The 22,028-nt window shown below is 40.7% G+C and overlaps 1 protein-coding gene across 2 annotated transcripts; it reads left to right on the forward strand.

Annotated features, from left to right (window-relative positions):
* Positions 1–1,231: 1,231 nt before the first annotated feature.
* On the forward strand, positions 1,232–22,026 carry pdzd11 (PDZ domain containing 11). 2 transcript variants are annotated; one of them, XM_063060858.1, is made up of 7 exons: positions 1,232–1,318; positions 12,177–12,320; positions 14,954–15,037; positions 15,461–15,517; positions 16,431–16,529; positions 17,331–17,391; positions 20,710–22,026. In XM_063060858.1, exons 2-7 carry the CDS (start codon positions 12,210–12,212, stop codon positions 20,742–20,744), a joined length of 447 nt encoding a protein of 148 aa, XP_062916928.1. In that variant the 5' UTR covers positions 1,232–1,318; positions 12,177–12,209; the 3' UTR covers positions 20,745–22,026. The 2 variants fall into 2 exon arrangements, with proteins under 2 accessions (XP_062916928.1, XP_062916927.1); XM_063060857.1 differs by having other exon boundaries at positions 1,244–1,426.
* The last annotated feature ends 2 nt before the right edge of the window (positions 22,027–22,028 follow it).

Raw genomic sequence — 22,028 nt, forward strand, 5'->3', positions numbered from 1 at the left:
TGAGTTTGTGGTGAGGAAGAAAAATGCGATGTTAGCATTCATTTTAAGAGGACTAGAATATAAAAGCAAGAATGTGATGTGGATATTTCATAAGGCATTACTGAGGCCTCACTTGGAGTATTGTGAGCAGTTTTGGGCCCCTTATCTAAGAAAGGATGTGCTGAAACTGGAGGGGGTTCAAAGGAGGTTCACAAAAATGATTCCATAATTAAATGACTTTTCATATGAAGAGTGTTTGATGGCTCTGGGCCTGTATTCACTGGAATTGAGAAGAACGAGGCATAACCTAATTAAAAGACCTTGATAGCATGGATGTGGAGAGGATGTTTCCTATGATGGTAGTGCCTAAGACCGGAGGACACAGCCGCAAAATATGAGGGGTGTCCTTTTAGAACTGAGATGAGGACAAATTTCTTTAGCCAGAGAGTGCTGAATCTGTGAAATTCTTTGCCACAGGTTGCTGTGGAGGCCAAGTCTTTATGTACATTTAAGGCAGAGGTTGATAGATTCTTGACTGGTCAGGGCATGAAGGGATACAGAAGGAAGGTAGGTGTTTGGGGCTGAGAAGGAAAATGGATCAGCCATGATGAAATGGCAGAGTAGATTCGATGAGCCAAATGGCCTAATTCTTCTCCTATATCTTATATTTCAGTGTTATTAAACCTGTTTCCGATGCTGACCAAGGAACACCAGCTTGCTAATTGTATTTTACACTATTTTTGTAACTTGCAGTAGATTTTATATTTTGCGCTGTACTTAGGCCACAAAACAAGTTTTACTAGATATGTCAGTCATAATACACGTGATTCTGATTCTCTATAACAGTCGTAAACATTTTCTCTTTAACTATCATCAATAACCCATCAGATGATTTCTACGACTTTTCCTACAGACCTGGCTTTTCCCTACCAGAGATATTCCCTTTGATTTATCCATCACTCCACAACAAACTGAAAACTAACTTGTTCTCCCGGTCCTAATCCTCATCGAGGTATATTGCACCTGTAAGTTTACTTCTTCTCTTTCCAGAGTTGTTGCCTAACTTTCTGAGCATTTTCTGCTTTTGTTATTTTTTAAAAAGCGTCGGAAGCCAGCGACACAGACACCGCAGTCGCTAGAAATCTGAAATACAACGGGAAGAAGGCATCTCCCCTCCGCTCTCACCGCAGGACTCCTGACGTCATCGCGTGAGGAACGACTGTTCCTATTGGTTGCTGCGGCTGCTGCTGACGTCAGGCGCTGGGCAAAGGGGCGGTGGTACAGGTTGTCTTTGGCTGGAGTTGGTTCCTCGGAGTTTGGGTTTAAATCGGAGTCGGAGGTAAAGGTGGAGAAGTGGTCGGAGATTTAACCATTCCGTGGTGTTTACAAAGATCGTGCATGAGTCTGGTGTTGCTGCATTCGGCTCCCCGGAGTGCGACTTTATTCGGTGAGGCCCAGGAGCAGGTCATTCCTTCTTCCAGAGCTTCGGAACAGCCCCTTCTACTTTTTCCGCGGGGTTTGTTTTGTTCTGGAACTTATGAATGCAGCGAGTTATTATTGTCGCAAGTTCCATGTGCACGGTAGAATTACATGCGATAAAAGCTCGTTGGGTCGCGAAGTATCTGTGGAGACAAAGGTGTGTTTGGTGGAGCAGGTCCCTCTCAGGAAATCCTTATTTAGATGCCAGGCTCAAAATTGATTACAACATTCCAAATGAGGGGTGACCAATGCTTTGTAAAGTCTCAGGAAGTACAGCTTATAGTTGTAGGGCTCTTAAAATGAAAGCAATATTGGATTTGCCTTCTTTAACACTGATTGAACGTTCAAGTGAACCTTGATGGTGGAGACCCTGTCTCAGGACTGTGAATGAAGAGGCGTTTTGTAATTTAAGAGGTTGTTTAAGCAGGGCAAGAGAGGCGATGGATCAGAAATTACTCCAAATATGTTGTGTTAATGAATTTTCTTAAATTAAAAGTAATAGTGATCAGAAAAGAAATGCATTCCTCCCCTTTTAATCCACAACAATCGGCCCATCGTTTCTACCCTGCCATTCTTACATGGTATTTTTTAAACCCCATTCTTCCAGCTTCTTGTAATCCTTAATCAATCCAGAACCTGTCAATCTCTGCCTTAAATACACTTGGCCTACAGAGTCCTCTGTAGCAACAAATTCCACAGGTTCAGAGCCTTCTGACTGTAGAAATTCACCCTAGTCTCAGTTTTAAAAGGATGCCCTTTTATTCTGAGGCTGTGCCCTCAGATCTTGGAATCTTGTACTAATGGAAACATTCTTTCCATGTCCACTCAACCCAGGCCTTTCAGTTTCAAATAGGTCTCAATGAGAAGCCCGTCCCACTTTCTTTTGAACTCCCTAGGGACATCAAATTCTCTATAACTTAAAGCCTTTCATTCCTGAGATCATTCTCAGACCCAGCACAAGCTTCTTGGATACAAAATCTAAATTTCTTACAATATTCCAAATAAATTCTGACCAATTCTTTATACAGCATCAATAGTACATTCTTACTTTTATCAGAATCAGGTTTATTATCACTGGCATGTGTCATGAAATTTGTTAACTTTGCAGCAGCAATACACTGCAGTACATAATAATATAGAAAGAAATAGTAAATCAATTATAGTATATATATGTATTAGATAATTAAACTAAAAATAGTGTGAACAGAAATAATATATAAAAAAAAAGTGAGTGTTTATGGGTTCCATGTCCATTTAGGAGTCGGATGGCAGAGGGGAAAAAGCTGTTCCTGAATTGCTGAGTATGTGAGCTGGCTTCTGTACCTCTTTCTGAACAGTAACAATGAGAAGAGAGCATGCTCTGGGTGACGAGTGTCCTTAATAATGATGTCACCTTTCTAAGGCCTTCTCCTTGAAGATGTCTTGGATACTGTGGAGGCTAGTGCCCAAGATGGAGCTGACTAACTGTGCAACTCTTTGTAGCTTCTTTTGGTCCTGTGCAGTAGCAACCCTCCCCATACTATATAGTGATGCAGCCTGTCATAGTACATCTATGATTATATATGGTTATCTATAGAAGTTTGAATGTTTTGGTTGATAAACCAAATCTCCTCAAACTCCTAATGAAATATAGCTGCTGTCATGCCTTCTTTATAACTGCATCGATATGTTGGGACCAGGTTAGGTCCTCAGAGGTATTGACACCCAGGAACTTGAAACTGCTCACTCTCTCCACTTATGATCCCTCTGAGGATTGATTTGTGTTCTCTCATCTTACCCTTCCTGAAGTCCATAATCAGCTCTTTCGTCTTACTGACATCGAGTACATATCCTCCTTTGTGTATATTTATTGTCCTCTTGAAATGAATGCAATATTGCATTTACATTCTTTAACACTGACTGAACCTTTAAGTGAACCCGGAAGGAATCCTGCACTAGGCCTCCAATTTGTGAATTCTCTCCTCATTTAAAAATAATTTGCATATTTATTCTTCCTACCAAAGTGCATAACCTTACATTTGCATAAACTGTAATTAACCTGCCGCTCCTTTACTTCCTCTCCCAACCTGTCCAATTCCTTCTGCAGTCTCTGCAACACTGACTGTTCCTCCACCTGTCTTGGTATCATCTGCAAACATGCCACAATAACATCAGTTCTCTCATCCAGATCAATACTGTATCACGTGGATAAATCTAATCTGGTGATTTATCCACTTTCAGATCTTTCATCTTCCCCAGCACCTTGTCCATAGGCAAGGTGGAAGGTGCTAGAAAGTTTGTGAACCATGTAGAATTTTCTCTATTTCTGCATGGATATGACCAAAATCTAAAGAGAACCCAATTAAATAAATAACACAAAAACATACATTTATTGAGAAAACAAATTATATGTATTTGTTGGAAAAAGTACATAAACCTCTGGGGTAATGTCTTCTACAAAAGCTATTTGGAGTCAGGTGTTCCAATCGATGAGATGACATTGGAGGTGTGGGTTGCTGAGGTGCCCTGCCCTATAAAAAGACACAAGGTCAGGTTACTGACACAGCCTGTCCTTCTCAAGAAAAATCTGTTTATGTGCACCATGCCTTGATCAAAACAACTTTCAGAGAACCTTAGAAGAAGAATTGTAGAGATGTTTGAAGCTGAAAAAGGCTATTTCTCAAGACCAGAGTGTTCATCAGTCCACAGTGAAAAGAACTGTCTATAATTGGAATGGCCGAGTCAAAGTCCTGACCTTAATCCTTTAGAAACTTTGTGGAAGGACGTGAAGCAAGCAGTTCATGCAAGGAAGCCCCACCAAAACTCTAGAGTTCAATTAGTTTTGTAAGGAGGAATGGCCTAAAATTCCTCCAAGCTGATGTGCATTAATGATCAACAGTTACTGGAAGTGTTTAGTTGTAGTTATTGCTGTACAAGGGGGGGTCATACCAGCTACTGAAAGCAGCGGTTCATATAAATGAACAAGTATAAAGTTGTTTGTTATTTGTTTAATTGGGTTATTTATCTAGTTTTAGCACTTGCGTAAATATCTGATCATATTTTAGGCCATGTTTATACCAGAGCAAGTCCTACCAGGTTCACAGACTTTCCAGCATCACTGTATATTCAACACTACCCCCGACTCTTGAATTTATGGCAAGTCATTGGTGTCTTCTACAGTGAATACTGGTGCAAAACTTATTTTGCTGTTCCACCATCATTTCCCATTCCTCTGAAGCAGTCCAATATCTACTCTTGCCTCTCGCTTACTTCTGGAATCTTTTATGTTGTTATCCATTTTACCTTGTATTTCAACTTCTCCTCTCTTACTGCTCTTTAAAAGTTGCCTTCTGTTAGCTTCTCACTGATATTTGCCATATTGTATGCTGTTTTTTTGTTTTTATGGTACTGTATTGTTTTCTTCACTTGTTAGCAGTGGGTGCATCGTTGTCACCTTGGTGTGCTGCTTCTTTCATGGGATAAAATTCTGAAATCTCTCTCCAATTACTCCCAAAAACTTGTCATTACTGCTGTACAGTCTTCCTGGCTAGAGTTCTCTTCCAATGAAGATAATGTGGGTAAATTAGATTAATAGAAACATAGAAAATAGGTGCAGGAGTAGGCCATTTGGCCCTTCGAGCCTGCACCGCCATTCAGTATGATCATGGCTGATCATCCAACTCAGAACCCTGTACCAGCCTTCCCTCCATACCCCCTGATCCCTTTAGCCACAAGGGCCATATCTAACTCCCTCTTAAATATAGCCAATGAACTGGCCTCAACTGTTTCCTGTGGCAGAGAATTCCACAGATTCACCACTCTCTGTGTGAAGAAGTTTTTCCTAATCTCGGTCCTAAGAGGCTTCCCCTTTATCCTCAAACTGTGACCCCTCATTCTGGACTTCCCCAACATTGGGAACAATCTTCCTGCATCTAGCCTGTCCAATCCCTTTAGGATTTTATACGTTTCAATCAGATCCCCCCTCAATCTTCTAAATTCCAACGAGTATAATCCTAGTTCATCCAGTCTTTCATCATATGAAAGTCCTGCCATCCCAGGAATCAATCTGGTGAACCTTCTTTGTACTCCCTCTATGGCAAGGATGTCTTTCCTCAGATTAGGGGACCAAAACTGCACACAACACTCCAGGTGTGGTCTCACCAAGGCCTTGTACAACTGCAGTAGTACCTCCCTGCTCCTGTACTCGAGTCCTCTTGCTATAAATGCCAGCATACCATTCGCCTTTTTCACCGCCTGCTGTACCTGCATGCCCACTTTGAATGACTGGTGTATAATGACACCCAGGTCTCATTGCACCTCCCCTTTTCCTAATCGGCCACCATTCAGATAATAATCTGTTTTCCTGTTTTTGCCACCAAAGTGGATAACCTCACATTTATCCACATTAAATTGCATCTGCCATGAATTTGCCCACTCACCCAACCTATCCAAGTCACCCTGCATCCTCTTAGCATCCTCCTCACAGCTAACACTGCCGCCCAGCTTCGTGTCATCCGCAAACTTGGAGATGCTGCATTTAATTCCCTCATCCAAGTCATTAATATATATTGTAAACCACTGGGGTCCCAGCACTGAGCCTTGCAGTACCCCACTAGTCACTGCCTGCCATACTGAAAAGGTCCCGTTTATTCCCACTCTTTGCTTCCTGTCTGCCAACCAATTCTCTATCTACATCAATACCTTACCCCCAATACTGTGTGCTTTAAGTTTGCACACTAATCTCCTGTGTGGGACCTTGTCAAAAGCCTTTTGAAAATCCAAATATACCACATCCACTGGTTCTCCCCTATCCACTCTACTAGTTACATCCTCAAAAAATTGTATGAGATTCGTCAGACATGATTTTCCTTTCACAAATCCATGCTGACTTTGTCCGATGATTTCACTGCTTTCCAAATGTGCTGTTATCACATCTTTGATAACTGACTCTAGCAGTTTCCCCACCACCGATGTTAGGCTAACCAGTCTATAATTCCCTGGTTTCTCTCTCCCTCCTTTTTTAAAAAGTGGGGTTACATTAGCCACCCTCCAATCCTTAGGAACTAGTCCAGAATCTAAAGAGTTTTGAAAAATTATCACTAATGCATCCACTATTTCTTGGGCTACTTCCTTAAGCACTCTGGGATGCAGACCATCTGGCCCTGGGGATTTATCTGCCTTTAATCCCTTCAATTTACCTAACACCATTTCCCTACTAACATGTATTTCCCTCAGTTCCTGCATCTCACTGGACCCTCTGTCCCCTACTATTTCCGGAAGATTATTTATGTCCTCCTTAGTGAAGACAGAACCAAAGTAATTATTCAATTGGTCTGCCATGTCCTTGCTCCCCATAATCAATTCACCTGTTTCTGTCTGTGGAGGACCTACATTTGTCTTAACCAATCTTTTTCTTTTCACATATCTATAAAAGCTTTTACAGTCAGTTTTTATGTTCCCTGCCAGCTTTCTGTCATAATCTTTTTTCCCCTTCCTAATTAAGCCCTTTGCCCTCCTCTGCTGAACTCTGAATTTCTCCCAGTCCTCAGGTGAGCCACTTTTTCTGGCTAATTTGTATGTTTCTTCTTTGGAATTGATACTATCCCTAATTTCCCTTGTCAGCCACGGGTGCACTACAGTTCTTCATGGATATGGTGGGCTGAAGGGCCTGTTTTTCAAAACAATAAAAGATTATCTTTATTTGTCACATGTACATCAAAATGTGAAATGTCATTTACATTAAACCATACCAGTGAAGATTATGATGAGTATCCTGCAAATATTGCCACACATTAGTCTCCAACATAGCTTGTACAAACTTACTATCCCTAACTGCACTGGGGCCTGTACTCACTGGAATTGAGAAGAATGAGGGGTGACCTCATTGAAACCTACCGAATGTTGAAAGGGCTTAGTAGAATATATGTGGAGAGGATGTTTCCTGTAGTAGATGAGCCTAAGACCAGAGGACACAGCCTCATAACAGAGGGACGTCTTTTAGAATGGAGAATGGAGGAATTTCTTTAGGCAGAGAATGGTGAATCTGTGGAATTCTTTGTCACAGGCAGCTGTGGAGGCCAAGTCATTAGGTAAATTTAAGGTAAACACGAGGAATTCTGCAGATGCTGGAAATTCAAGCTACACACATCAAAGTTGCTGGTGAACGCAGCAGGCCAGGCAGCATCTCTAGGAAGAGGTACAGTCAACATTTCGGGCCAAGACCCTTCGTCAGGACTAACTGAAGGAAGAGCTAGTAAGAGATTTGAAAGTGGGAGGGGGAGGGGAAGGGGGAGATCCAAAATGATAGGAGAAGACAGGAGGGGGAGGGATGGAGCCAAGAGCTGGACAGGTGATTGGAAAAAGGGATATGAGAGGATCATGGGACAGGAGGCCCAGGGAGAAGGAAAAGGGGGAGGGGGGTAAAACCCCAGAGAATGGGCAAGGGGTATAGTCATAGAAGGACAGAGGGAGAAAAAGGAGAGAGAGAGAAAGAATGTGTGTATATAAATAAATAACGGATGGGGTACGAGGGGGAGGTGGAGCTTTAGCAGAAGTTAGAGACTATCTAGGAAGAGGTACAGTCGACAACTTCTCTAACTTCTCTAATTCTGCTCCTATATCTTATGGTTTTTAGAATGTGGGAGGTGTTTATGGTGTATATTCTATAACATATCTGTAATTGTGTACAAGTTTGCTCTCCCTACTTAAGTTGTACTTGCACTAGCGTGTAACAAAGATTTACCACATTGTTTCTTGTGTGGTAGGAAGGCTGTAGGAGGGATCATAAGACATAGGAGCTGAATTTGCTATTCAGTCCATCAAAGTACTTCACCATTCCAAGATAGCTGATTTCTTATCCCTTTCAACCCCATTCTTCTGCCTTTTCCCTATAACATTTGTCATCCATACTAATCAAGAACCAATCAACCTCCTCTTTAAATATACCAAATGACTTGGCTTCCACAGCAGCAATAAATTCCACAGATTTCCCACCCCCTAGCTAAAGAACTCTCAGCGCCACCTACGGTCACTCAGCAACAGCTAATCCCCTTGTGTGTGTCAGCCCTGCACCCACACAACATCATCACTGTCCCTCCTCTCAGAGCTTGCCACTGGTGCCTTGGGCCCCCGGGCGGTGAATCTCACCAAATGGAGTCCCTTTGCACGATGATATGAACAGACTGAGGCTGTCCTTGGCTGAAGGTTAAAATAATTCCTTGTGATTTCATTGAATCATTTGAAAAAAATATACACCTGGTGGACACTTGATTAGGTTTACCTGTACATTAATGCTAATATCTCATTAGGCAAGCACGTGTCAGCAACTCAATGCAGAAAAGCATGCAGATATGATCAAGAGGTTCAGTTGGTTTTCAGAACAAACATCAGAATGGGAAAGAATTGCGATCTAAGTGACTAACTGTGGAATGATTGTTGGTGCCAGATGGGGTGGTTTGAGTACCTTAGAAACTGCTGATCTCCTGGGATTTTCATTCACAGTGGTATCTAGAGTTTACTGAGAATGGTGTGGAAAACAGGAAACATCCAGTGAGCAGCATTTCTGTGGGTGAAAATGCCTTGTGAATGATAGAGGTCAGAGAAGAATGGCCTGACTGGTTTGAACTGACAGGAAGGGAACAGTAACTCAAACAATCACGTGCTACAACAGTGGTGTGCAGAAGAGCATCTCTGAATGCACAACACATTAAACATTGAAGTGAATGCATCACAGCAGCTGAAGCCCATTCTGGGTTCCACTCCTGTACCTAATGAAGTGGCCACTGAGTGGATACTATTGGGCTCTACTGAGGTAGTGCCTTCTTGCATTGAGGTGCTTAAAACCAGAGGTTGTGGTCTCAAAAATAAGCTTAAACATTTAGGACTGGGGTAAGAATCTTTTTTGCGAAAGTTCATGAACCTTCAGTGCATTTTATTTTAAATCCAAAAGGACTATGGAAGAGCACTGAATACATTCTAAATAGAGATGATAAATTGTGACATTGAAGGAATATAGTTATTGAGGTGGTGGAGGAGGCACTGAGAGCTGAATGGCCTAGTTCTTGTAAAGAGCCTTTCTCATCCTGGCATTTAACTGAGAATAAAAGGAGAATTGAATTAACAGAGGTATCAACACCATTATGCTATGAGCTTCAAGCTTCAAAACCTGGGCCTTTATAACTCCTTCCACAATTGGCTTTATTTCCTCTTTGGTAGATCAGTCCGTACCGGTTAGTGGTAATGTCTTCTTGTTGACATTCAGCATGGGTATATCTCAAATTTGCATGTTTTGCCCTTTGCTCTACTTTCTACACTCATGATTGTGGGGCTACTTCATCTATCCATGTCATCTAGAACACTATCTATGCACCATCTATAAATTGACCAATGAGATTACTGTTGGTGGCAGAATCTCAGATGGTGACAAGGAGTACACAAACAAAATAGCTCAGCCGGTTGAGTAGTGTCACAACAACAAATTTGCACTCAGTGTCAGCAAGATCAAGGAACTGAATGAGAATACACACCAATCATCATTGAGGAGTCCGTGATGAGCAGTTTCAAGTTCCGGGATGCACACATCTCAGGATCTATTCTGGACTGACCACATTGACACAATCAACGTGAAGGCTAAAGTTCATTAGGAGTTTGAGGAGATTTGGTATGTCACAAAGACTAGCAAATTTCTACAGCATTCTGGATGATTATATCTCTGTCTGATTGAGGCGCCAATGCACAGGATCATAATGAGCTTCTGAGGATTCTATGCTCAACCAGGTCTATCTTGGACACAATCCTCCCCACCATTGAAGACATCTTCAAAAGGCAGTCTTTCAAGAATGTGGTGTAAATTATAGATCCTTACCATCTGGGACATGCCCTGTTTTCATTACTATAGTCAGGTAGGAGGCACAGGAACTTGAAGACCCACACGTAACATTTTAGAAACAACATCTTCGCCTTTGCCATCGTGATTCATGAGCACTACCTCACTATTGCTCTTTTGCACTATTCATTGCAATTTGTTATGCCTGCACTGTACTGCCTCTGTAAAACAACACATTTCACAACCAATGTTGGTGACAATAAACCGGAATCTGATTCTTCTAATGAGTAATTCACTCCGATTATCAGTATTACTCCAGATGGCAATTTTTCCCTTTGACTTTGTTAGTTAGTACTTCTCAGAAATAGTTGATGGTGCTATGTGACTTTATCCTGGGGATCATGGAGAGCCTGCTATGATTCAAGAAAAGGGAAAGGAAAAGTGATACATGGAGCTGGAGGCAAATAACCACTTATGCCTAAATGCAAACACTTGCTGTGCGTCGATTCATGGACTTCTTTTAGTGATCTATTTGGACCTGAATTTTTTTGCTTATACTGTTGAAGTTGCTGAAGAGGGTAAAAAGAGAATGGGTAGTGAATTATTTACAGCATATTTTGGTGTTTCCTCTACATATTCATAAATTCTGGTTCGGTTTCAAAGTCATTAAAACCGCAAACACTAGAATGCATTCATTACACACACTCACATTAGATATTGCACTGAATTCTTGTTAGTCACGTGGGCAACACTGCAGATGAATAAAGTGGCAAATGAATAACTAGCTGCCTGTCAGAGTGACAGCTCGTGAGCAGAATAGTAAGGAAGTCATGTTGCAGCAATGTAAAATTTGGTTAGGCTGTTTTTAGTATTGCATGCAATTCTCCCCATTACAGGAAGGATGTAGAAGAGATTTACCAGGTTGTTGTCTGAATTAAAGGGTATCAGCTGTAAAGAGGTTGGACAAACTCAGGTTGTCTCCTCTGGACTTTCAGAAGCTGAGGGAAAATCAGAGAGGTTTATAAATTTCAGAGTTATACATAGGGTAGAGAAGCAGAATTACCCCCCCCCCCGCCCCCAGTTAGAATTATCAAATAGTAGAGTAAATTTAAATATGTGCAGGGCAAGTTTTTCTTTAACAGAGAGTGTTAAATGTTTAGAATGGGCTGTCAGGTGTAGTGGTGGAAGCAGATACGAAAGTGGCAAGTAAGAGGCTGTTAGATACATTAATATGCTTAGGATGGAGGGATTGTGGATCATAATATACAGACAGAAGAAACATAATTCTGTCTCATTAGTTCTAATATTACTGGCTCCTTTGTCCTATAAGATGGTTACAAGACTCATGAACAACTATAGATCACTTGTACATCTGGCTTGTAACTTTAAAGTAGACTTATGATTTTGCTTAATTTAGAATTAGTTTACTGGATATCTTCCTTTAGCTATTTTCTGTATCACACCTAACTACAGAGCAAAATCCCCACATTTCACATCGGTAGAGACACACTGTCATTTTTGCAGTTATAAATACAAGAATCAAATGATAATACTGTACTATTCACCAACTGCCTTTTTGAAAGGGGGCATTTTAATGCAGTTCTTAAGTCACTAATCTGGATAATATCAAAACATAGACCAGTACCAGAACAGGAAAGGCCCTTCATCCCATAGTGTCTGCACTGAATAGAATGCAGATTTTCAGCAAACTAATCAAACCAAACCGCGAGTGTACATTAAATTAACAAGCTAGATACAGTATAGAAGAAGTCTGGTATTGTTCACATGTACATCTGCATCATCTTAAAGAACAGTGGAGCTAGAAACATAATTAATGAGGCAGTTTGATGCTGCAATAAGTGGTCTCTTGATTCTTTCTGAATATGACCTTCAGTTTAGGACCTTGTAATTACAGGTTGTACAAGCTTGTTCCTGAACTTGTAGACCAATGTCGAATCGTGTGTACGTGGACCCAAAAGGTGCTTATGATGAATATCAGTATCCAGTTGTGTTTTTGCCACCGTATGAGAATCCTCCTCCCTGGATTCCGCTGCACGAGGTAATGTTTATATAGATTGATTTCTCTGTAACACTGTGCTGATGACCTCATGGTAGAAGTATCAATTTTCATTTGGTAATTAGGACTGAATGGAAAAAGGCGAAGCTGTTGAGACACCAAACTGTCTCATTCTTGATTGTGAAACCCAGTTTATGACGAAATCTAGTTCTCTTCCATTTTCCCCCTCTGGAACTGAACCTTCTTCATAGAGACTGCTACTTCCTTCCCGTTGTGTCTCATTCAGGATGGACATGTCAATGCAAAAATGTCTCGAGTTCCTAAGCTAAGAAGTCAGAGCAGTGTCTCTGTTGGGATTCTTCAGAAGGCTTCTGACATTCCAGGTCTTCAAATTCCATCTGTGTTGTTAAGTTTATAAGTGCGATGACTCAAACATGATACTGTAAGGACATGATCTAGCAGCAAGGGAAGCATAATGTTGGAGACCAGCCTCTGAATTACATATGAATGCTAACGTTGTGCATGCAAACACCAGTTAGTATTTGTATGTGAATGAATGGCCTCTGTGGACTCTTACCAACCCCACCGAGCTCTTCCATGTTTCACAACTGACCCTGCCCACAATTATTGCAAGCCTCCCATGGATCCTCTCCTGGAGTCATGCTCCAATACCCAGCTGCTGATCGTGATCAGTCTCTAGTTCCTGCTTAAGCACCTGGCTCTACATTTGATTGATTCAAACATTTTAGTGAGGTTGAAAAGTATCATGATGGGTACTGCCAACAAAAGAAAACCTGCAGTTGCTGGAGGAACTCAGCAGGCCAGGCAGCATCTATGGAAAAGACTACACTGTTGAGATTTCAGGCCAAGAACCTTCATCAGTTCTGTGTTCCTCCAGCGTTTTACGATGGTAAGTATTGCTCCTTGCCTTTCTTTTGATTTTGTTACACAGGCCTTGCCCCAGCTACACACTTGGCCCCATTTGACACAACGATTTCAAAAGAAATGCAAGCAGTTGCACCAATTGCTATACATAGTTTATTTTTAAACCCACTGAAGAACTAGAATCTCTCATTTGAAAGGGACTGTGGAATTCATTGCGTGTCGTGCCATGTGACGCAGGTGATTGTGATCCCATGACTATGACTGTTCTTGGCAAATGTTTCTACATAAGTGCTTTGCCATTGCCGCCTTCTGGGCAGTGTCTTTACGAGACAGGTGATCCCAGCCATTATCAATACTCTTCAGAGATTGTCTGCTTGGCATTAGTGGTTGCATAACCAGGACTCGTGATATGTGCTAGCTGCTCATACGACCATCCATCACCTAGTCCCAAGGCTTCCTGTGACCCTGATCAGGGAGCTAAGCAGATGCTACACTTGCCCAAGGGTGTCCTGCAGGCTAGCCTTGCACCTCCTTTGGTAGGGTTGTATCTTCACCCCGCCATCAAATTTCACTAGTTGAAGAAATTTATCTCTGCCATATTGTTTGTTTCCTGACAAGCAAGCTATGATCCTAAACAAAAGGATCCATAACAGAGCCAGTTTCAATGTAGACTGTGGCCTTAAGTAGGTGTGTCATTGCCCTGACAGTTCTTGCAGCCACCTTCCATTTCACCTCCAACAGAATCCTCAGTGGAATGAAGATAGTCTTTAGGATTAACTGATACTATTCAGTGTACAGAGTCTTCACTGCAAAGCAAGGTCAGCTAATCTCAGTCATTGACTTATATTTCCACATGCATGACGCCACATTCCAATCACTGTTGGCTCATTTGCTGCCAAGGGGATGCAGCATCCTGTTCCTGCTCTATGATACTGCCTTCCAACAGTAATGGTTCAAGATGAGACGCTGGGAGATGTGGATCACTGCTCAAATCTCGAACCAACTCCTATAAAGGCAAATGCCAATGATGAAATTCACCATAATTTTTAATATAGCTGGACAGCTTACAACTGACTGAGGAAAATGTTTGATAAGCAAGACCTTAATGTCACAGAACTCCTTTTACCAGGCGTTAGTGATACTTATCTTCCTCATATGTCTCAGATACTGATGACGTACAGCAGATACCAGGGCTCTTGATTGTTAATACTAATGCTGTGTCTCCAAAATCCTCCAAAACCACTGGAAGATTAGGTGAACCAATAGCACCATTCTCTTCCAAGCAAACACCCCTAGAATCAAGACTCTGATACTTGATTGGTTTTGTTGGCTGACCAGATCATCATATGCCATTTTGTTATGGAAATAAATTAAGGATCCTAGAATGTTCTCAAGACTCACTGGGGAAAAATGGTCTATGTTATTTTACTTTAATGAATGTTTTCTAGAGTACCCTTTTCTCCCTCTATTTGCCATTCATAAAAGTTGCATTGAATTCTGACATATTTGCTTTCATTAAAGGATAATTCATGAAGGTAATCAGAGAATAGGAATCTGATTATGAGCAGTCCTTGTCATTAAGTTTATAATTTAAACAAGCATTATAGCTTAAACTTTGAATTTGCAAAGCTACATAGTTAGCTGCAAGATGAGCAACCACAGTGAAATTTGATGTCTGTGGAACTGATGTTTCAGAAATAGTATTCTCTCTTATTTAAACAGCAGGGGATTTTAATTTTTCAGCACATGAAAAGTATGGAAAATAACTTTTTAAAATAACTTTTCATTAGAGGTTACATCACTCTGACTACAACAATGAACTGACCCAATTTTTGCCTCGAACCATCCAGCTGAAGAAACCCTCTGGGGCTCAGGTAATAAAACCTTCCAATTCATGGTCATTCTCAGCTGTGTAAATATTGTTAAATGTTTTATCTTTAATGCTAAATTTAACCATCTTGTATAGTGCTGTACTAAAAATTTACTAGTTATATTCTCAACCAGTTCTAAAACTTAAGTTGCAAGAAATGTCCATGAAAATATCCTATTTCCGAAGCTATTCCAGCTTTAGCAAGGGTATAGCAAGTAAACTGATGAATTTATAGCTTTTCTCCCCCCAGACTTTGTGAAATGAGTTTGGGGGTAGTGATCGCTTGATTCATGGCTTTAACCTCCCCTTAATTTGTCACTAAATTGATTACAGCTATTTTTCCATGTGCAAATTTATCTTGATGTAGCTTTCCTGGAGATTGTGTAAATTCTGATCTTTAACTTGCTTGTGCTCCTATTTCCCCTAGCTTGGATTCAACATCCGAGGAGGCAAGGCCTCACAACTTGGCATCTTCATATCAAAGGTTGGTGTTTTGGCTTAAGACTTGCGTCTTAGTGAGCTGTTTTTAGTTTTTAATTAATTTTAGGCTGCTTTCTAGGATCTCATTCCTAGTGAATGTGATGCCAAAGCACACAACCCATCATTCACCTGGATGTGTCATTCTACAGTGACTTCCTCATAGGAAATTGGGAGAAAAAAGGTAATTCTTGGTAAGGTGCAGAAGAGCACTAACTGGTTTTAGTTAAAGTACCGTGAAAACTTCCGATTGTTGTAAACAAAAAACAAAACCGATTTTGGTATACTAATATCCTCTAGGAGAAGTAAATCTTTCATCCTTAGCTGGGCTGGCTTGTACTTAACTGTAGTCTCATCCCATGTATTTGATGCCCCTCACTCAACTTGATCAATTGAACCAGGGCAAATATATTCAGTTAAACAAGGAACAAAATTGAATGGATCATTTGACCTTGACCAATGAATTCAGAAATGGCAAAGACTCCTAACCCAGTTGACTTTGCAAAATAGTTCTCGCATCCATATGGGGATTATTTAAATTTCCTGAGGTATCCAACAGACCAGTCAAGCAACAGTCTAACACAGTGGTTAACCCCCCCCCACCCCCCAAAAGACTTGGTGGGCTTTTTATTTTGAATCCAACCTGTTCTCCATTTGACACAAAAACTTGCTAATTGAGAGCATCCAATATGGAAAATGTATTCTTTCCTGGAACTTGATTTTCATTTGGCAAGTTCACTGACACTCTTTTCTTTCTGTTTCCCATTTCAATGTGCAGCCCTCCTGACTGAAACCAAGACCACTTGTTGACATGCTCCCAGATTTTTGCCAACACACAAGACTTAGAATAATTAAGTGCTGTATGTCTGTCAAAACAGTTAAATTCTAATCACATATTTGGACATTACCTTTCACTGCAGGTGATTCCTGATTCTGATGCGGATCATGCAGGGTTGCAAGAGGGCGATCAGGTTCTTGCTGTGAATGACATTGACTTTCAGGACATAGAACATAGTAAGGCAAGTATCATAGTTCAGAGAATACACCAGAGTCACAAAACAGAATCTGAGTATATGTTTACAACAGTTGTAACCCTGATAGATGAACAATACATGAAATACTACTTTTAATGATTACAAGTCTAAATTCAGGGTGTGTATTAGGACTTAATTAATTAGGTATTGATCAAAGGAAGAAAGATAATTTATAATAAGAGCAGTAGTAAAAGGGGAAAATGCTGGAAATCATTAGGCTAAATACCATAAATACAAGAGAATCTGCAGATGCTGGAGAACACACAGACACACACAATGCTGGAGGCACTCTGCAAGTCAGGCAGCATCCGGAGGGGGATTGTTTTTGAGCCGAGCCCCTTCATTAAGACTGAAATGAAGGTCTTGGTCCAAAACATTGACTATTACTATCCATAGATGTTGCCTAAATGGTTATATTAAATGCGAAGATATGTACATAGAAACAGTGAAATGCGTTGTTTGCATTAACAACCAACACCCAAGGATATGCTGAGGGCAGCCTGCAAATGTCACCACACATTCTGATGCCAATGTAGCTTGCCCCAATGCTCAGCTGAGTAACCAGAACACAAGAAGCACCAAAACAATAAACGGCAAGCACCCCTGGATAGAGAAAGTAATCTCTTTTGGGTTAGTTATTTTACAGTCTTTGGAGAATAGTATTAATATTGGGTTGGGTCTAGTTCAGAATTTTCCAATTGCAAGCTTCATTTGTGTCAATAATAATGTCCCTTTTCCATAAAGCAATTTTTTTTTGTTGCCAAGTTCTATTTTTCTGTTGCACAGGCCGTTGAGATCTTGAAATCTGCAAAAGAGATTGTAATGCGGGTTCGCTACTTTCCATACAGTAAGTAGAAGCCTGGTTGGTTTATTAATGGGTGGTGTATTCAAATTTAAGTGGTAATTAGTTACCCAATTTTCTCATGACAGTGCTGATTGTTTGACCCACTGAATCTAAGCCAGTTATTAGAGAAAGCCCATTCTTTTTTCCCTGCAATGCATATTTTTCTCACCCCCATCAACTTAACCTCCTACCATCTACCTAAACTAAAAATAATCTATAGCAATCATTAAATGTACCAGTGTGGGAGGAAATGGAAGCATGGGGAAGATGAATACAGTCACAGCACCGAAAATCAGGATGAAACCTAATGTGCTTTATTCCACTGATCTTAATCCCAAATATCTTTGAACCACATTCCATCATAAGTAAATTGCAAGGTAAAAACAAGTCGTCTCAGATTCAGCCGCTCCAATGTTAAAATCATTTGTGGGAAGGTTCCATATTTCTACTGGAAGGGTTTTGAGCCTAGTGTCAAATGGCTTGGTTCTCTTCACTAGAGAAGTTTCTCTTTCTATTTTGTATTTGCTCTTTAGAAATCTTAGAAACATAGAAAACCTACAGCACAATACAGACCCTTTGGCCCACAAAGTTATGACAAACATGTCTCTACCTTAGAAATTTACTAGGCTTACCTATAGCCCTCTATTTTTCTAAGCTCCGTGTACCTATCCAAAAGTCTCTTTTTAAGATCTGCCTCTACCACTGTTGCCGGCAGCCCATTCTACGCACTCACCACTCTGAGTGAAAAACTTACCCTTGACTTCTCCTCTGGACCTACTCCCTAGCACTTTAAACCTGTGTCCTCTTGTGGCAACCATTTCAGCTCTGGGAAAAAGCCTCTGACTATCCACATGATCAATGCCTCTCATCATCTTATACACCTCTATCAGGTCACCCCTCATCCTCCATCGCTCCAAGGAGAAAAGGCCGAGTTCACTCAACCTATTCTTATAAGGCATGCTCCCCATCCAGGCAACATCCTTGTAAATCTCCTCTGCACCCTTTCTATGGCTTCCACATCCTTCCTGTCGTGAGGTGACCAGAACTGAGCACAGTACTCCAAGTGGGGTCTGACCAGGGTACTATATAGAAACATAGAAAATAGGTGCAGGAGTAGGCCATTCGGCCCTACATTACCTCTCGGCTCCTAAATTCAATTCCACGATTGATGAAGGCCAATACACCCTACGCCTTCTTAACCACAGAGTCGACCTGCGCAGCTGCTTTGAGCGTCCTATGGACTCGGACCCCAATATCCTCCACACTGCCAAGAGTCTTACCACTAATACTGTATTCTGCCATCATATTTGACCTACCAAAATGAGCCACTTCACACTTATCTTGGTTGAACTCCATCTGCCACTTCTCAGCCCAGTTTTGCATCCTTTCAGTGTCCCGCTGTAACCTCTGACAGCCCTCCACACTATCCACAACACCTCCAAACTTTGTGTCATCAGCAAACTTACTAACCCATCCCTCCACTTCCTTATCCAGGTCATTTATAAAAATCACGAAGAGTAGGGGTCCCAGAACAGATCCCTGCAGCACACCACTGGTCACCGACCTCCATGCATGAATATGACCCATCTACAATCACTCTTTGCCTTCTGTGGGCAAGCCAGTTCTGGATCCACAAAGCAATGTCCCCTTGGATCCCATGCCTCCTTACTTTCTCAATAAGCCATGCATGGGGTGCCTTATCAAATGCCTTGCTGAAATTCATGTACACTACATCTACTGCTCTTCCTTCATCAATGTGTTTAGTCACATCCTCAAAAAATTCGATCAGGCTCATAAGGCACGACCTGCTCTTGACAAAGCTATGCTGACTATTCCTAATCATATTATACCTCTCCAAATATTCATTAATCCTACCTCTCAGGATCTTCTCCATCAATTTACCAACCACTGAGGTGTAAGACTTACTGGTCTATAACTTCCTGGGCTATTTCTACTCCTCTTCTTGAATTAAGGAACAACATCCACAACGCTCCAATCCTCCGGAACCTCTCCCGTCCCCATTGATGATGCAAAGATCATTGCCAGTGGCTCGGCAATCTCCTTCCTCGCCTCCCACAGTAGCCTGGGGTACATCTCATCCGGTCCCGGTGACTTATCCAACTTGATGCTTTCCAAAAGCTCCAGCACATCCTCTTTTTTTAATATCTACATGCTCAAGCTTTTCAGTCTGCTGTAAGTCATCCCTACAATCACCAAGATCCTTTTCCACAGTGAATACTTAAGTATTCATTAATTCCGGTACCATACACACTTTCCCACTGTTACACTTGATAGGTCCTAATCTTTCCTGTTTTATCCTCTTGTTCTTCACATACTTGTAGAATGCCTTGGGGTTTGCTTTAATCCTGCCTGCCAAGGCTTTCTCATGGCCCCTTCTGCCTCTCCTAATTTCCTTCTTAAACTCCTTCCTATTAGCCTTATAATCTTCTAAATCTCTAACATTACCTAGCTCTCTGAACCTGTTGTAAGCTTTTCTTTTCTTCTTGATTAGATTATTACAGCCTACAGCACGGTTCCTGTATCCTATCATAACTTCCCTGTCTCATTGGAACATACCTATGCAGAACTCCACACAAATAGCCCCTGAACATTTGCCACATTTTTTCTGTACTTTTCCCTGAGAACATCTGCTTCCAATTTCCTGCCTGATAGCCTCATAATTCCCCTTACTCCAATTAAATGCTTTTCTAACTTGTCTGTTCCAATGCTATTGTAAAGGAGCTAGAATTATGATCACTATCTCCAAAATGCTCTCCCACTGAGAGATCTGACACCTGACCAGGTTCATTTCCCAATACCAAATCTTTTAATCTTTACTGTAGCTGGCTGGAGGGTTGGAGGAAATAGTAATTGGTTGTTACTGCCTTTTAATCCCTAATGTGCTGACTGGTACAGTGATTATTCTGTACAAATGAAGCATCATTCCCCCCCGCCCCCCCCGTAGTTACTCAAACAAAGGGTAACATTCCTTTAGCCTTTATAATATATTAGTATATATAAACTGGGATTTTGAAGATTGATAATGTACAAAATTTGCATTGAAGGTGGCTGATCTTGCACATCCTCCCATTGAACGCATTTACTCCTATTCATTCTGGGGAATTTCCAACCCTGAAAGTACTGTGAAATAAACTGGGTGTTGCATGAATGAGGAGAGAAATCTAACTTCTGATTCTGTTGGAAGTTCGTTGATTTGTTTCTGATTATTGACAGTGCCTTGAATGAGGTCACTGTGGAATACTCTTTAGGAATTGGATGCTGTTTTCTTAATCCATACTGAATAATTATCTTTTTTTCCAGACTTTCGAAGGCAAAAGGAGAGAACAGTGCATTAGGAGAAGGTACTACAGATGACCATATGATGGGATCACTACACCTTAAATTAGCTGGAAAATTAATAGCTTTTTCACACCTTAACTGATTGCAGTTGAGTTAGAATGGGATTTTAAAATGTGAGGTATTTATTAAAATGCAAATTTTATGAAAATTATTCTAGTTAGTCTGAAGTGAAAAGGTACCTGGTTCTGTAAAAAGGAATCTAATCCACCAGCAGGTAGCCATAAGAGTAAAATGTTTGTACAACTTACACTGGATCAGTTTTAATAATGGATATTGTATTTAGCTTTTTTCTATATAAAAATATATCTGGAAAGCTGAAGTTTCACAACATTTGCTTTTACAATGAAATAGGTTTTACTGTAGCAATGAGATTGTGTTTGCATCAAAACTCCCTGCTTTTTCCATCTGGTGTCAAATGATATGCAAAGAGATTTTGAAAGAAACATCCACATTTCTGCAATGAACTTGCTTTGGTAGTTCTAGCTGTGACTGTGGTAGCATGGGCTACTACCTGCATTTTGTCATTACATCAACAAACCAGAAGAGTGGCTGTGTGAAAATATCTTGCTTTATGAATAAACATTCTGTAACCATTGATATTCACAAGAGAATTGAGTAGCTTTTCCCCATTAAGCAATCAGAAATATAACCTCTGAAACCTTGAATGAGGTCACTTGAAGGACCCTACCTGCAAGAATTAAACTGATATCTATTTTACCAAGATACCATGTAAATGAATCACTTTACAAACTGGTATTCAAATTTCTTGATGCATGGAGTCCTACTGAAGTGGAAGTATGATGCAAAGATGTCTTTTTAACTTTTCTCTATTAAGTGCTCCAATATAATTCTGGGAAAACACGAAATCCCAGACCTTCAAAACAAATGAGGTAAGAAACGGTAACTTGTTCGATAAAGCAGGGCATGTAATTGGAGCAGAACATTTAGTTCTTATCTGGGAGTCAACGGAGAATTATCAAGAGAAGGGAGCTTGATTGACTTTAACTCTTGCTATCCTGGGATAAGAAAGCTAAGCAAAATAATCTACTTGTTCCTGCTTTATATTAGCTAGAAGTTAACATTATCCACACTCCACCCCCAGTTTCAAAAATTGTATATTAAAATAAAACACTGTTAAGAGCATTATTATTAAGTGATTGTACTGATGTATGTAACAAAGTTATTAATTCTGTTAAGGTTTCATTAAAAATACAGCCTGCAATTCCTCAAAATAGTCTTGCAGGTTTAAAGCATTTCTCCAGAATTGTCTTAATGAATGA

Source organism: Mobula hypostoma, chromosome 10 (genome assembly GCF_963921235.1).
Source record: "Mobula hypostoma chromosome 10, sMobHyp1.1, whole genome shotgun sequence".
Lineage (NCBI taxonomy): Eukaryota > Metazoa > Chordata > Chondrichthyes > Myliobatiformes > Myliobatidae > Mobula > Mobula hypostoma.